This window comes from Microcaecilia unicolor, chromosome 3, assembly GCF_901765095.1.
Source record: "Microcaecilia unicolor chromosome 3, aMicUni1.1, whole genome shotgun sequence".
Lineage (NCBI taxonomy): Eukaryota > Metazoa > Chordata > Amphibia > Gymnophiona > Siphonopidae > Microcaecilia > Microcaecilia unicolor.
The window spans coordinates 374,565,464-374,582,941 of NC_044033.1; the positions used below are offsets into that span (position 1 = coordinate 374,565,464).

General features: G+C 45.5%; 1 protein-coding gene across 1 annotated transcript in view; it reads right to left on the reverse strand.

Moving 5' to 3' along the window:
• Positions 1-17,478, reverse strand: part of CAD (carbamoyl-phosphate synthetase 2, aspartate transcarbamylase, and dihydroorotase) — a 448,399-nt gene that overhangs the window by 211,870 nt on the left and 219,051 nt on the right. The window contains exons 22-25 of the mRNA XM_030198598.1: positions 14,099-14,317; positions 3,148-3,315; positions 2,752-2,934; positions 2,205-2,309 (exon numbers count right to left, since the gene is read on the reverse strand). Coding sequence (XP_030054458.1) covers positions 2,205-2,309; positions 2,752-2,934; positions 3,148-3,315; positions 14,099-14,317 — 675 coding nt within the window. The remainder of the gene's footprint in view (positions 1-2,204; positions 2,310-2,751; positions 2,935-3,147; positions 3,316-14,098; positions 14,318-17,478) is intronic.

A 17,478-nucleotide genomic window follows, 5' to 3' on the forward strand; every position in this document is an offset into this window, starting at 1 on the left:
CTTAAGACCTGCACGCTGAACACAAGTAGCAAGTGAGGTATGTGCTTAAAACAGCATTACTAGCCCAGGAGTTCATCTCTCAGGCTCCCATTAACAGTGCTAACGTCACTTCCTCTCTCCAAGAATTTATTAAACAAATGTTTTAAGAGGGTCTGCAAGAACCTCTCCGAGCTCCCTCAATATCCTGGGATGGATCCCGTCCAGTTCCACGGCTTTGTCCACCTTCAATTTTTTCAAGTTGTTCATAAACACTTTCTTCCGTGAACAGTGCGATATCTACTCTATTCTCATATGTACCTTTGCCAGCCAATTGTGGTCCTTCTCCAGGATTTTTTCCCAATGAACACAGAACAGAATTATTTAGCACATTCGCTTTTTCCACATCACTCTCCACATAGCAGTCCACAGCATCTTTCAGTCTCACAATTCCATTTTTAGCCTTCCTCTTTTCACTAATATACCTGAAAAAATTCTTGCCTCCCCTTCCTTACATTTCTAGCCATTTTGTCTTCCGCTTGTGCTTTTCCCAGATCGCTCTTTCTTGGCTTCTTTCAGTTTCATCCAGTATTCCTTTTTGTATTCCAGTTCTTAAGTTTTTCTGTATTTCATGAACGCCAACTCTTTTACCTTTATTTTCTCAGACACTTGTTTGGAGAACCATATTGGTTTCCTTTTTTCCTTGCTTTTATTTACTCTCCTCACATAAAGGTCAGTAGCCATTTTCATAGCTCCTTTCAGCCTGGACCACTGTCTTTCCACTTCTCATATGTCCTCCCATTCCATCAGCTCTTTTTTTCAGGTACTCCCCCATTTTATTAAAGTCAGCAAGTTTGAAATACAGACAAGTTTTGAGTGGCTGCCTTCTGCTTTAGCTGTTATATCAAAGCAAACTGTTTTATGATCAGTACTGCCCAGGTGGGCACCCACTCTGACATTAGACGAACTTTACCCATTTATGAGCATCAAACCCAGCATTGCTTCTTTCCTTGTGGGTTCCTGTCACCATTTGTCTGAACAGAGCACTTTGAAAGGCATCCACAATCTCTCTACATCTTTCAAATTCCGCAGATGGAACTTTCCAATCATTCGGCAGATTGAAATCTCCCACCCACAATACTTCTCCTTTCTTTCCCAAACTTTACCAGATCTTTATCAAGCTGCTCCGATCGTGCTGGAGGTTTGTAGATAACACCCATGTGGACAGAGGTTCCATCTTCTCCTTTCAAGGCGAGCCGTACTGCTTCTTCCTTTTCCCAGGCCCCCTGCATTTCAGTTGCTTTGATATTGTTTCTCCTCCACCTTTTCGACTATCTGTATCCTTCCTTAATAAGATTATAGTCCAGTATGTTTGTGTCCCATTCACGGGAGTCATTGAACCATGTCTCTTTGATAGCAACAATATCTAAATCTGCCTCTAACATCAGGACTTGCAAATCATGAACTTTGTTGCTTAGACTGCATTGCTTTTCAGAAGTCTCAATTTCTGTATAGTTTTCTTTTTTAGTCTCACCTTCTGCTGTGTTGCTAAGAAGTGAATTAAGATTGTTGTTTACATTGCTTTCTTTACTACTGTCACAGCTTGTCTTTTGCTGGGGGTGACTACTTGAATTGACCTACTTCTACCTTCTAGTTTAAATGCCTAAAACATATTGTATGAATTTCTCACCAAGGATTCTATTCCCTACACAGTGAGATGCAGCACATCATTTCTATAGTCTTTTGTTTTTCCATGTATTGCCATAAGGTCCCACACATGGCAGAATCTTTTGTAAACTACTGCCAGAATTGAGCATGTGCTGATTTGGATGCCTGAATTTTGACTAACATTCCATGTAAAATAGGCTTCTGAATGTGCTAATATTGTTACTGAATGAATTGTATTTGGTTTTCATAGTAGTGGTTCACAAACTGAGGGTCAGGATCCCAAAAGTGTTGGGAAGGGAGGGGGGCCCTCAGTGGATGATGTCACCAAGACATGGCTGCTTCCCATCCCTCTGGTCCTCCACTGTGACTCATGTCCAGTTGTGGAAATCAGTGTGGGGTCTATGACTACTTTTCCTCTTCCTTTGAGGTCTTCCTGTTAGTCTGGAAATCATGAAGAGTACAGGGACCTGTTTTTAATATTTCACTTCCACCCTGGTCAACTGCCTTCTTTACATCCTTCCTATGGCTACAGCTAGCCCCTCTGCCACATTTCTGGTTACCTTGATCCCATGCTCAGTGTAAAAATCAGCAGTTCCCATGCTGGCGTACAGACTGTATCCTAAGCACTCGAGAGTTCGCACTGTAGGAAGCAGCTCACTCTTGTTCTGCGATAAGAACAAAAAAAAAAAAACACACACAAAGGAAAATTATCACCAGACAGTGACTGCCTCAAAGTATAAATCTAGCAAACCCAGTTCTTGCAAATCCAGACATTGCATCCCTTACACATATACACAAACAGAACACTAAGTAGTACATAAAACTCCAAGTCTGCGAAGAATAATCCCTTCAGAAAACAAACTACCTCCTCCCAAAGACAAGTTTCACTAACAGGATCGGCCTGCATTACCCTGACAAAATAGAACAGGAAACACACATTGGATCATTCTACACCCCCCCCCCCCCCCAGCCCCATGAAGACATCATGAATTCTGCTTTTTAATGTTTGGAGAAAAATAATTGTCAATGCTCCCATCCCATGCCAAATTTATCAGAACTTCAGATTAATCTTCCCACAGAAATAGCAGCTTTCTTGCTCCTTCTCACCTTGTAGCTCCCAATGGTGAGTAGAATGTTTTTCTTCGGTATTTTGAAGCCAGTGCTCAGCATAGCTTTAAGGTAAGCCTCACAGCTGGTCTCTCCAAAGCAGGCCACTTCTCCTGTGCTGGTCATCTCTACTCCCAACACCACATCTGCCCCAGCCAATCGAGAAAATGAGAATTGGGGAACCTGAAACAACACCAACACCACCAGTGAAGCTTTTCCTGCTCTAAAAGCAGTAGACCGTTCAAGATCCCCAAAAAATAAAAAGTAAGCCAAACATGATCCAGTCATAGTTTACAAGGAAATCCCGTAAGAGAGAAACAGCTCAAAGAGTAGTTCTGGACCTAAAAAGATACAGACATTTGAAATAAACATCTGCCCTAGGGCTGATTCATTCACCTTCACACCGACAATTCCAGTTCCTGTCATAAGTCCAACTGGCTCCACCTCCTCTCCCATGATGACTTGTGTAGCAAGGGCCACCATGTCCACCCCCAGAGTCTTGGATACGAAGGGGAACGAACGTGAAACCCTCACATTGCACTCGATCACTTTCAGCTGGTCATCCTGAGACAGAGATAGAAGAATATTCTACATACATGTTCAAGATACATTAACACCAGGTCTAAGGGTAACAGTATGATGGCCAGGGATAAGAGTGAGCACAAGACTTCAGCTTTAAAATATGACAAAAAAAAGGAATTCTTATTTGTTTTAGGAATTTATGATTGGGTGAAAAAGGAGAGAACAAAAGAAAGGGACAGATTAAATGAGGGGTAACACAAAAGATATGAGTCTTAAATATGTGAAAGGAAAAGTAATACTGTATTAGTATGTCAGGTGACTATTACCAAGCCAAACACATAATTTATCCATCCTAGAGGCTCAAGAATTTTCAGCTAGTGAAAAAAAGGAACAGTACATTTCAGGAGCAATATCAGGAACTATAGAAAAAATAATTCTTACCTGTTAATTTTCTTTCCATTAGTCCCAACAGATCAATCCAGAGACTTCTGTGTTATGTCCCCTTACCAGCAGGTGGAGATAGAGAGAACATCTGAGACCTGCTATACATGGTTCTGTGCAGCAGTCTTTATCTCAGTGAACCAAGCAGTAGAGCCAAGCATTCTCCTGCCTCTAACATAACTCTAACGTAACTCCAAAACCTGTAAATCTAGAATGCAGAATCAAAGGGAGCCACAACCACCGAGCGACAGAGATGTGAGGGAAACCCCACAGTGAGGTAAAGAACAGACAGAAAGGGCGGGCCTGTGATTGATCTGTTGGGACTAACGAAAAGAAAAATAACAGGTAAGAATGAATTTTTCCTTCTATAGTGTCCCACAGATCAATCCAGAGACTTGTGGGATGTACCTAAGCAGTCCTCAAGTAGGGTGGGACCCAGTGAGCCTGGCCAATCAGACCAAAGCCCCGAAAACGGCATCCCATCGCTCCATGTCCAGCCTGTAATGCTTTGAAAAAGTGTAGACCTAGGACCACATAGCCGAGTGGCAAATTTCTTCAACAGATATCGCTTAATTTTTCCTTCCATAACATCCCACAGATCAATCCAGAGACTTGTGGGACATACCAAAGCAGTCTTCAAGTAGGGTGGAACCCATCGATCCTGGCCAATAAGACCAAAGCCCTGAAAACAGCATCCCCAAGTGCCACAACATCTAGCTTGTAATGCTTCGAAAAAGTGTAGGTTGAGGACCATGTAGCCGAGCGGCAAATTTCCTCAACAGATACCGCTCAAGACTTGGCAAAGGAAGTGGACTGTGCTCTCATGGAATGCACCCTTAAATGCAGCGAAGGTGACTTCCCCACCAAGATACACTGAAGCAATGGCTTCCCAAATTCACCAGGAAACTGTGGCCTTAGAAGCCTGCTCCCCTTTCTTTCAACCTGCAAAAATAATGAACAAATGGTCCGAATGATGAATATCATTGGTAACCTCCAAGTAGCAAAGAAGAATACACCACACATCCAAACACCGCAGAGCCCGGTAAGTCCTCTGGATAATCCTCCCTGTGGAAAGCCAGGAGAAACAACAGCTGATTCAGGTGAAACCGGGATACAGGCAGAAACAATGGAACTGACCGAATACACACCACCACTTCCATAAAGCAGAGGATGGGATCCCAACACGACAGCTCTGACACGTGACAAGCCAAGGTGATGGCCACCAGAAAGACCGACTTCAGAGTGAGATCCTTCAAAGAGAATAGATCCAGAGGCTTGAAAGGTGGCCTCTGCAAGGCTTGAAAGACAAGGTTAAAACTCCATGCAGGAAGAACTGTCTGACGAGGCAGGCACAAGTGGTTTACCCCCCCCCCCCCCCCCCCGAAGAAAATAAACAATGTCCAGGTGAGCACAGATGTTCTGCACATGACCTCTAAAGAAGGCTAATGCCACAACCTGAACCTTCAACCAACTCAAGCACAGGTGCATGTCCAGACCTGCCTGCAAGAGAATGGTAGCCACCAAGACCAACTCAGCACAGAGTCCCACCTCTGAGCACCAGGACTCAAAGGTCCTCCAGACACTTGCATAAGCCACAGATATGGACTGCTTCCATGCCTGCAACATAGTGGTAATCACCTGATCAGGGTACCCTTCTTCCTCAGGCACGCCCTCTCAAGAGCCAAGTCGTAAGACCAAAGGACGAATGATCCTCCATGAGAACGGGACCCTGCACAAGCAGACCCCTCGCGGAAGAAAGACTAAGAGTACAGTCAATCTGTAGCCTGATCAGGTCCGCGTACCATGGGCACCTGGGCCAATCGGGCGCTACCAGAATCACCCATCCCCGGTGTCTCATGATACGGCTCAACACGCGTGCTGTCATGGAGGAAACACCTACAACAGCTGTGACACCAGCCAGACTTGAACCAGAGCACTGATGCCTTCCGAGCCCCACTCCCTGCTGAAGAAGTGGAGCACCTTCACATTGGTCCTTCACGCCATGAGGTCGATTGCTGGAAGTCCCCCACCTAGCCATGATCTGTGAGAAAGCCTCCGCGGAGAGCTCCCACTACCTGGGGTCCAGTGAAGTCCAACTTAGGAAGTCTGCCTGGACACTGCAGGAACCTGCTATGTGTGCTGCAGGCAACGGGGCCAGGTTGCCTTCAGCCCAGAGGAAAAGCAACGCAACTTCCCTTGCCAGAGGAGTACCCTTGGTACCCCTCCTGTTGACATAGGCCACTGCCGTGGCGTTGTCTGAGAACACGTACATGGTCTGGCCTCGGAAAAGAGACGAGAACTCCCGAAGGGTCAGGAGAATCACTTGAAGCTCAAGCTGGTTGATCGACCAAGAGGCTTCCACTGCGGACCAGGACCCCTGGGCCTTCCTGTCCTGACAATGGGCTCCCCACCCTGAAAGACTGGCATCTGTAGTGACTACCACCCAACTCAGGGCTGCCAGGGGGACTCCCGGCTGCAGATGAGTCAGGTAAAGCCACCAGCGAATGGCAAACTGGGCCAGCGCTGACTAGGGCAGCCGTTCCAGGTAATCCCCTGAAAGTGGAGACCAATGACTTAGGAGGGCCAACTGTAGGGGCCGAATATGGCTTCACACCCAAGGGACTACCTCTAAGGTTGCAGCCATGTAGCCCAGGACCTGCATGTATTCCCATGCCCAAGGAGCTGACAGGCTGAGCAGGTGTGTCACCTGGCTGCGAAGACGCAACTGTCTTGTCAGGGACAAGGACACCATGATCGACTGGTTATCGAAGGCCACTCCCAAGTATTCACGGGACTGCGACGGAGACAAGTGACTCTTCTCCAGATTGACCACCCAACCGAGCGAACGCAGCAGGCTGATCACCCGGTCCGTCCGCAAGCTCTCCTCAAACAACGAAGCCCGTATCAGCTAGTCGTACAGGAAAGGGTGCATCCAGACCCCCTCCCTCTGGAGGAAGGCTGCCACCACCACCATGACCTTGGACAAGGTCTGAGGCGCTGTGCCCAGGCCAAAGGACCTTTGCCTGGAATTGGAAGTGTTGTCCCAGGACTGCAAAGCGAAGGAAGAACTGATGTGAAAGCCAAATAGGAATGTGCAAGTAAGCCTCCTTGAGATCCAGGGAGGTCAGGAACTCTCCTGGTTGGACTCCTGCTATGATGACCCACAAGGTCTCCATATACGAAAAAGATGGACTCAAAGTACCTTGTTCGCATACTTGAGATCCAGCATGGGTTGGAATGCTCCGCCCATCAAATAAATGGAGTCACGGCCAAGGCTGTACTCCGCCAGCGGCATTGGGAGCACCGCCCCAAGTCGAACCAAAGCGGTAAGGGTGCCTCAGACAGCCTCCACTTTGGCAGGAACATTCCAGCTTGTAGCCATCTTGGATCACTTCTAAGACCATTCATCTGATGTAACCCTGGCCCACTCCCTCAAGGAGGACAGCCGACCTCCGATATTCCGAGCAGAATGGATCAGAGGCCCATCATTGGGCCGCCTGGGCAGCTGGGGGGGGGGGGGGGGACGAGCGGAGGAGGCGCCAGATCACCTCTTACCCCAAAAGGGCTGCTGCTGTTGCTGAAAGCAGGCCCTCTGAAAGGAACCGGTATGGCCAGGACGGTAGCACTTAGCCTCCCAAAACCAGGGCTGCCCATTTCGGAAAGGGACCCACTGCTTATCTTCGAGCAACCACTGCCCTTTCGACTCTCCCAGATCCTTAACAATTTTTTCCAGCTCGTACCCAAACAGCAATTTAACTGAAAAGGACAAACGAGCCAGAAAAAAAAAAGAGGCCATATCTGCCGCCCAGTGCCAAACAGTGCCAAAACCACAGCCAGTGGCGAGAAGTCACCAAGCACACCTATTTGCCGAAGCCCAGAGATGATCATAAAGGAGATCAGCTAAGTATGCCAAGCTAGACTCCAGAGATGGAAGTACTTGGACCAGCTCATCAACTTTTGGACCGAGGAAAGGCACGCCAGGGCTGCATAAGAGCCACAGATCGATGTCTGTTGAGACAGGGCCGCCACCTCAAAAGCCATCTTGAAGGATGACTCCAACTACCTATCCTGCACATCCCTTGAAGACCATGCTGCCCTCTACGGGCAAGGTGGTCTTTTTGGTGACTGCAGTGATCAGGGAGTTCACCATATGGAGCAACAAGGCCTCAAGCTCCCCGGAAGGAAGCTGATAGAGTGGGGCATGGCATGGGCCACCCGCAAACCTGCAACCGGCATATTCCAGTGTGTCAAAATCAGGACCTTCATGGCCTCAGGAACGGGAAAGGTCCTCAGAAGTCTCTTGGTGCCCGACTTGACAGAAGGAGCAAGGGCCCCAGCCACCTGGGAATCAGGAGGTGAAATATCCAGAACCTCCAGAGCCTGGACAATAAACGCCGGAAGCTCCTCCTTGCGAAACAAGCAAGCGGCAGCAAGGTCATCCCCCACTTCTGGAGGTAGTTTCCCATCTTCCACGGTGTCCGACAGGCCCCGACATGACTCAGTAGAAAAATGGTCCTCATCTACATCAGGACCAAGGAAAACCTCCTCCAGATCCTGATGCGCCTTGAACCTCTGCCTCTTGGGAAGCGGAGAGACCCCGGGGCTGCAACCGGTGCCTACTGCAAAGGAGGGCCTGTGCCCCCAAGGCCCTGTGCATCAACAGGACAAACTCTGGTGAGAATGGCATGTCCTCTTCACTTGAGTCCACTGGCAGGGCTCCACAGCACTGGGAAGCGCAGAGGAATCAGGCCCCCCAGAGTGCTCCACTGCTGGCATCTCAGCCATGTCACATGGCACCCATAGATGTGCATCTCAAACTGAACCCACCAAAACGGGTTCCGAAGTGTGCAAACGCTCCGCGGACCGAGGATGTGTGACGGACTCCAGCTATGTGATGCCTGGAGCCACAACACGGGATGCAGACTCCCAACACTGCTTTCCAGATCCCACACCGGGAGCAGCGTTTCACCAATTTTGCTGGCACCACCATGCACCGAAGTTACTCACCCCAGGAAGCTTCAGAGACTCATCCCTCACACCTTGGTCAGCTGGTGAAACCGGCAGTAGGCTGAGCAGCAGAAACCCTGCATGTTTGTCTTTTCCTGATGGCTCTCTCTCTCTCTTTTTTTTTTTTTTTTTTTAGAGGCAACACAGGAAACCCCAGGGCAGGCACAGCCAGGAGCTAATTAGTCCAGTGCTGCATGGTTATGACCATCCACATGCTAGACAGAGAGAATACCAAGGATAAAGACTGCTGCACAGTACCATTTCGAGCAGATCTCAGATGTTCTCTATCTCCACGTTACAGGGGACTTCATGCCTGTGGGCTTGAATATCCTTCTCTTTTACAAGCATTGTTGTAACAATATGTAATTGAGTAACTTCCATCTTCAAAGCTGATATTTGATTTACTTGATCCTGAATATTCCCGGACAGATTTTGAGTAGTTTGTTTCAATTCTACAATTTCTCTTTTAAAGGAGTTAGAAACTGATGTTAAAGTGGAGTTCAAACCTTGTACAGCGTCCCATAACGACTCCATCATCACCACAGCTGGTCTTGACAAACCTCCGTTTCCACTAGAAGTTAAACCATGGGCAGAAGAAGAGGAGAGCAGCGTTCCCTGCATCCCCTCCATTGTCAATCCGCTTGGGGTTGAGCGGTCGCGAGGTCCTCATTGACCCCTGCTTGCTGTGACTCTGCCGGCGCCAATTCTCTTCTGGGTAGCAGGGGAGCTGTATTAGAGGGAGGGCTCAATGACGCTCCCTCTATGCTATGGTCTGCGTCCAAAGATGTGGAACCCATCGAGGCTAGTCTCCACTCCTCAAGCGCTCTTACTCCGAAATTTTCCAAAGTTGCCTGGTGCGCAGAAAGGGTCATAGCCAGGTTGGAGGAGGTAAGACCCTTGGCTTTCCCTTTTCTTTTCCCATATAGTATAGTATGGGGAGAGCTCTTTAGCTTCTGGCCACTTCAAAGTTTCTCAGGAGCGCAGAACGCACATCTTGCTCTAGGCGCCATCTTGGATTCTCAGAGTATTCCATGATTAGCTTGTTTAAATAGTATAAAATTCTTTTCCTTAGGCTAAACTTAGTTGTAACAGTCTTAAAACATTAAAATGTAGGTATTAAATAGCTTATTAGGTCTAAATTTATTTCGTCTTAGTTTAGCCAAAAGAACATCTTTCAAAAAATGGAAAAAGGATCAAAATGAAGAAAACAGGAACAGCACAAGTAGTAGCAAGTTAGATATGAACTCAAGAACAGCCAAACTGAGTCAGACCAATGGTCCATCTAGCCCAGTATCCTGCTTCCAACAATGGCCAATCCAGATCACAAGTAAATGGCAGAAACCCAATTAGTAGCAACAGTCCATGCTGCCAGTCCCAGGGCAAGCAATGGCTTCCCCAATGTCCATCTCAATAACAGACTATGGACCTTTCCTCCAGGAACTTCTCCAAACCATTTTTAAACCCAGATACACTAACCGCTGTTACCACATCCTCCGGCAGCGAGTTCCAGAGCTTAACTATTCTTTGAATGAAAAAATATTTCCTCCTATTTGTTTTAAAAATATTTCCATTGAGTGTCCCTGGTCTTTGTACTTTTTGAAAGAGTGAAAAATCAATTCACTTCTACCCGTTCTACCACTCAGGATTTTATAGACCTCAATCATATCCCCCCCACAGCCATCTTTTCCAAGCTGAAGAGCCCTAACCTCTTTAGCCTTTCCTCATATGGGAGGAGCTCCATCTCTTTTGATCATTTTGGTTGCTCTTCTTTGAACCTTTTCTAATTCTGTTATATCTTTTAAGAGATACGGCAACCAAAATTGAACGCAATACTCAAGGTGAGGTCACACCATGGAGCGAAACAGAGGCATTATAATATTCATGATCTTGCATCCCTTTCCTAATAATTACTAACATCCTGTTTGCTTTTTTGGCCGCCACCACACACTGTGCAGAAGATTTCAGCCTATTGTCTTCAATGACACCTAGATCTTTTTCTTGAGTGCTGACTCCTAAGGTGGACTCTAGCATCAAGTAACTATGATTCGGATTATTCTTCCCAATGTGCATCACTTAGCATTTGTCCACATTAAATTTCATCTGCCATTTGGATGCCCAGTCTTCCAGTTTCCTAAGGGCTTCCTGCAATTTTTCACAATCCACATGTGTTTTGAGAACTTTGAACAGTTTTGTGTCACCTGCAAATTTAATAACCTCACTCACCGTACTGATTTCTATATCATCTATAAATGTGTTAAATAGCACCAGTCCCAGTACAGATCCCTGTGATATTTATAAGGAGGCTAAAAAGCACTGATAAGAAGGCTAATAAAAATCTGAAATGATACTTGCCATAGAGGCAAAAACTCTTAGTAAAAACATTTTCAAGTACAGCTGAAGCAGAAAGCCTGTGAGGAAGTCAACTGAACCATTAGATCATCAAGAAGTAAAAGGGACACTCTAAATGAATTCTCTGCTTAGGTCTTTACTGAAGAGGACTGTAAGGGAGCTACTACCCATGCCACAGACAGTATTTCAAGGTGACGATATGGAGGAACTGAAACAAATATTAGTAAACCTGGAAGATAATAGATCAAATCGACAACTTAAAGAGAGCAAGTCACCTGGGCCGGATGGTATACACCCCAGAGTACTAAAAGACCTAAAAAAAAAGAAATGCAATCTACAGTACCTGCAGATCGGAAAGTGGCCAACGTAACACCAATTTTTTAAGAGAGTTCCAAGAGTAATGTAGGAAACTACAGTCCGGTAAGCCTTACATAAGTGCTGGGCAAAATAGTAATGATTATAAACAAACTTAGTTTAATGGGCGTCAATATGGATTTAGCCAAGGGAAGTCTTGCCTCACCAATCTGTTACATTTTTTTTGAAGGTCTAAATAAAATGGATAAAGGTGAGCCAGTTGATACAGCTTATCTAGATTTTCAGAAAGCTTCCAGGCAATATCCTGTTGTGGAATGGGAGATTGACAGACAGAAAACAGAGTAGGGTTAAATGGCCAATTCTCTCACTGGAGTGAGGAACAGTAAAGTGCCACAGGGATCTGTATTGGGACCAGTGCTTTTCAACATTTTTATAAATGATCTGGAAATGCTAAATAGTAGTAGTAGTAGTAGTAGAAAGGACAAGTGAAGTGATCAAATTTGCAGATGACAAAATTATTCAAAGCTGTTAAATTACATACAGGCTGTGAGAAATTATTGGAAAACCCTGAGAGACTGGGCATCCAAATGGCAGATTAAATTTAATGTGGACAAGTGCAAAGTGATGCATATCAAGAATAATCATCCAAATTATAGCTACAGGATGCTAGGTTGCACATTAATGGAGTCACCACCCAGGAAAAAGATCTAGGGGTCATCACGGACAATATATTGAAATCTTTTGCTCAGTGTGCCACATCGGCCCAAAAAAGCAAGCGGAGTATTAAGGATTATTAGTAAAGGAAGAGAGAGTGAAACAAAGAATATCATAATGCCTCTGTACTGATCCACGGTGAGATCGCTCTGCGGGTATTGTGTGCAGTTCTGGTCCATAAAAAAGGAAGCGGTTTCCACAATAGTGCAACCAGTGTACGAAACCATAGTGAACTAAAATGGAGAGAAAACAGCCAAGGAGCAAAGTTTTATTGTAAAAGTCATCCATTTGTCCAGTATAAAAAGACCCAACATGGCAGTATTTCAGCAAGTGTTGACTGCATCAAGTGTCTGTAATCTCCCATGTACACATGTGCAATCAATTTTGGATTTAAGGGCTATTTTGAGTGGAGGAGTAGCCTACTGGTTAACTCAGTGGCCTGAGAACCTGGGGGAACTGGGTTCAATTCCCACTGCAGCTCCTTGTGACTCTTATCACTTAACCCCCCATTGCTCCAGGTACAAGATTGTGAGCCCACTAGGGACAGAAAGTACCTGCATGTAGTATATGTAAAATGCTTTAGTTGTATCCACAGAAATGTACTGCTCTTGCATAAGAAATGAACTGCTCTTGCATAAAATTCGAAGACCTCTTAAATCCATCATTGATTGCAGATTAGTATTCGGGAGGTTAAGACTCCTGACAACAAACTACATGTGCCAAAACATGGCTGTGACGTGTCTTTTTATACCAGACGAATTGATGGTTTACAATAAAACTTTGGACTAATATTTCAATTCCTTGGTGGTTTTCTCTCTTCAATTTAATTAAGAACATAAGAATAGCTATACTGAGTCAGACCAATGGTCCATCTAGCCCAGTATCCTGTTTCCAACAGTGGCCAATCTGTGTCACAAGTGCCTGGCAGAAACCCAAATAGTAGCGAGATGCCATACTACCAATCCCAGGGCAAGCAATGGCTTCCCTATGTCTGTCTCAAAAGCAGACATGAACTTTTCCAAACTTTCCAAACCTTTTTTAAACCCAGATATGCTAACCACTGTTACTACATCCTCTGGCAAAGCGTTCCAGAGCTCAGCTATTCATTGAGTGAAAAAATATTTCCTCCTGCTGTTTCTTACACCGGTCCAATTCTGGTCACATCATCACAAAAAAGATATAATGGAATTAGAAAGGATACAGAGAAGGGCAAATCAAAATGAACAAGGGGATGGAATGACTCTCCTAAGAGGAAAGGCTAAAGAGGGTAGGGCTGAGAGAGAAATGTCTGACGGGGGGGGGGGGGGGGGGGGGGGGGGGGGGAGGGGATGTGACCAAGCTTTACAAAATACTGACGTAAACCGATTGTTTACGCTTTCAAAAAATACAAAGACAATGGGGACCTTCAATGAAGTTACACAGTAATACTTTTAAAACAAAAAGGAAAAAAATATTTTTTTCACTCAAAGCGTAGTTCAGCTTTGAAATTTGTAAGGCCACTGCTTATCTCTGGGGATGAGTAAAAATGAAATTTTGCTACTTTTTGTGAATTCTGCCAGGTACTTGTGATCTGGGGTGGCCACTGTTAGGTAGTATACTGGAGCTAGATGGGCCTCTGGTCTGACCTGATATGGCATTTCTTATGCTCTCATATTCTGATTTCATTCCAGCTATTAAAGGGGGGGGGGGGTACTAAACTAGGAATAAATAAACCTGTGTTATGCAGTTTCTAAGCTCTGTTCTCCATTCTAATCTAACTGTAGCCCTTGAATAGCTTCTTGCTTTACTTCCCTATGCCTCCGTTAAGATAGCATGAATGTACTTCCTGGTTTGATGTACCAGAAGTGGTGGCAGCATGTGCATCTGAAGCATTACAGAACTGTACAACTCTTATGAATCCTGATTAACAGGCACTATATAAATACAAGTAATTATTCTGTTTCATCCACTGCCACTATAGCTATGATGACCATAAGGGGTCCCTCTCCCATCACTGTACCTTTGCAATTAACTGCAGATTGAATGGCCCTGTAACCTGTAGCTCTTGCCCGATAGCATGGACAATGGCTTTGATTCTCTCCAAGGTCTTTGGGGTGATGTCCTGGGGAGGAGTTACCAGGGTAGCATCCCCTGAATGTACGCCAGCGTTCTCCACATGCTCAGAGATGGCAATTGCGACAACAACTCCATCACAAGCTACAGCATCCACATCAATTTCCTGTCAGACAAGGGAAAAGAAATCAGTGCAAACGTCAGAATCCATATTAAAATCCTATAAAATAGCTACTTATGTACATCAGGATATTCACAGAAATGTCTGGACAGGTTCATTTGCAATCCAAGAGGGACAGCGCCTCTATGTTCTTCCTTCTGTAGTGCAAATGTTACCATATTCCCTCACTGTTTACTAAGAGATTACAACAGTGCTTCTCAACCCAGTCCTCAGGGCATATTGAGTCACTCAAGTTTTCAGGATATCCAAAATGAATATGTATGAGAGATTTGCATACCAAGGAAGAAGGTATACAAATCTCTCATGATTATTCATTGTGGATAACCTGAAAACCTCACTTGCTGGGTATGCCCTGAGGACTGGGTTGAAAAGAACTGGATTACTGGATGACACCAACTGGCAATTTGCAGCGTTTAAAAACATATATTTAGGATTTTTAAAGTCCTTTTTGTTATTTCTTGCAGAGTTCTAGCAGCCATATTGGTCTTAAACAAAATTACAATCCTTGTAGGAGATCTGGATTTAGCTCACATTTTCTCAGTAGTAGTTCACAGTGGCGTACCAAGGGGGGGGGGGGGGGGGGGGGCGGTCCACCCCGGGTGCACGCCGCTGGGGGGGGGGTGCCGCGCGCCTGTCGGCTCTTTGTTTTCATGCTCCCTCTGCCTCGGAACAGGTTACTTCCTGTTCCGGGGCAGAGGGAGCATGAAAACGAAGAGCCGGCAGGCGCGCGGCACCCCCCCTCCCCCCCAGCGGCGTGCCCCCAGGGGGTTCTTTCGCCGGGGGGGGGGGGGGGGGGGTGTCACGCTGTTCTGGGGGGGGCGCTGCACCCGGGGGGCGGGGCACATCGGCGATCCACCCCAGGTTTCAGTCCCCCTAGGAACGCCACTGGTAGTTCAAAGTAAGTTACATTCAGGTACAGTATGTAGATTGTGTGTTATAATAACTTTTAAAAAGGACCATCAAGGACATAGCACATGACTTTTCCAACCTCACAGCCCTCTTCCCTTCAGACACATCTGAAGAAAGGCTCAATGTGGTCTCAAAAGCTCATGAACTAAAATTGCTGGTTGCAAGAGTAAAATTTATGGTGAAATGTATTCTTGCCTGTCAATTTCCTTTCCTTGAGTCCAGTTAGACCAGTTCATCCCAGTGGAGGTAGAGAAAAACAATTTCTAGTGACAGCATCAGTATAACAGCAGGTTGCCGAACTGTTGTAAATATTTACTGAGGTCTCGAAATTCCCTCCGCCTCTGGAATGTTCCTCTTGCCAGATCTTGAAAAACTGTAACATTGTGGTTTTCCCATGGGATCTCCCCCAGGGATCTTGCCCTCTTCCATATCGACTCTTTAATGGTATAATCGTGGAAGCAGACTATAATGTCCCTGGGAAGTGAGTCACTTTGGGGCCCTAGACTTCTATGGACCCAATCAAGCTTAATTGTGGGCAGGGGTTCCAAGCCCTGCTCCCCAGCAGCTGAAGACAGGAGCATGATGCAAATCTCCCAAATAATGTACGTGAAGTCATTATTCTAGTCCAATTTTGGAATTCCTTTAAAGCGCAAGTTGCACTGCCTGGAACGGTTTTCCAGCGCTAGTTTTAAGATTTCTCGCTCCTGTTTTTCACTGTGAAGCTCTGCACACACTGCTTGTATTTCACCTTCCAGGCTTTCAAATCTTTCCTCGGCCTGCTCCATGTGGTTCCCACCCCGCGCATCTCTCTCCACATGTCCGCCACTGCAGTATGAATCATTTTCCTCACCTCTGACATCTCAGCCTTCAATGCCTTAAACCATCTGGCTACATCGCTTAGTTGGCTCTCCATCACCCTCTGTAATCTCGACCAGGTCCTCCATGTCAGACCCCCAAATCTGCAGCCGCCATTTTGGCACGGAGCTCTGCCAGTGTCCAACCTGAGCCGGACGCTTAGTCACGGATATCCACAGTGAATTTATACTTTTCCAGTCTCTTTCGGGCTGGCACCGCTCAGTCTACTTCCAGCACAAAAACGGAGAAGGCAAGGCTCAGGGGACCAGGAGTAAAAGCAATTTATTAGCCACTCCAACGGAGCTAGGGTCTCATGCGTCCATCTTCTAGTGATGACGTCACTTCTTCATGAGAAGGTAAATCTTATCCCAGTTGTGCATGCCATGATAACATCAAGATTGGATTACTGCAATGCACTATACAATGGTCTGACTACAAAGAGCTTGCACCAGCTTCCATTGATTCAGAATGCTGCAGCAAGACTCATATAAGGTTGCAAGTAACGTGACCACATCACACCATCTTTACAAAAACTTCACTGGCTACCAGTACAATACAGTGCTAAATTTAGAACTCTATATCTAATCTTCAAGGCACTTAAAGGAAATAGCCCCGAGTACTTGAAGAACAGGATGATCCTCTACACACCACCAAGGACACTAAAGTCCTCTCAAGGACTATCACTAACCACACCCTCTCCAAAAGACATTATATGATGTGATACCCGAAAGCGAGCCTTCTCTGGAGTAGGCCACACACTTTGGAATGCAATGCCTGAAAGTCTCTGCTTAACACAAGACTATCTCTACTTGAGGAAGCAGGTGAAAGCTTGGCTCTTCAACCAGGCCTTTAATGGAAGAAGTAACTAACTTGCTAGTCTCACACATACAAGGAGTGAGTGACAGGCTGCACATACTGCAACATGATATTTTTATCCACTCTTACCCTGATATAATATTTAACCATATTTCTGACCTCATGTGCACCTTTCTTTGAATTAGTCACCAACTCCTCTTACTCTCTTACCTATCTATATGTTAACCATCTCTCTGACCTCATATGCAACTTTCTTTAGTCACCTTACTAACTCTTCTTTTACCTATTGTATGTTCTATCTTTGCTTATACCCTTCACTGTCAATTAAAATGTTCTATTACGTATTGTGTTGACATTGTAAGTAATATACTATGCCATACTTGGTATTATTTGAATACTTTTACTGCTGTAATTGCCTATTGCTCATGTTTGATTTATCTTACTGTACACCGCCTTGAGTGAATTCCTTCAAAAGGTGGTAAATAAATCTTAATAAATAAATAAATGTGACCATCTCTTCTACATGATGATGATAGTCCAATAAGGGGCCTAAGATCTGCAGCTGT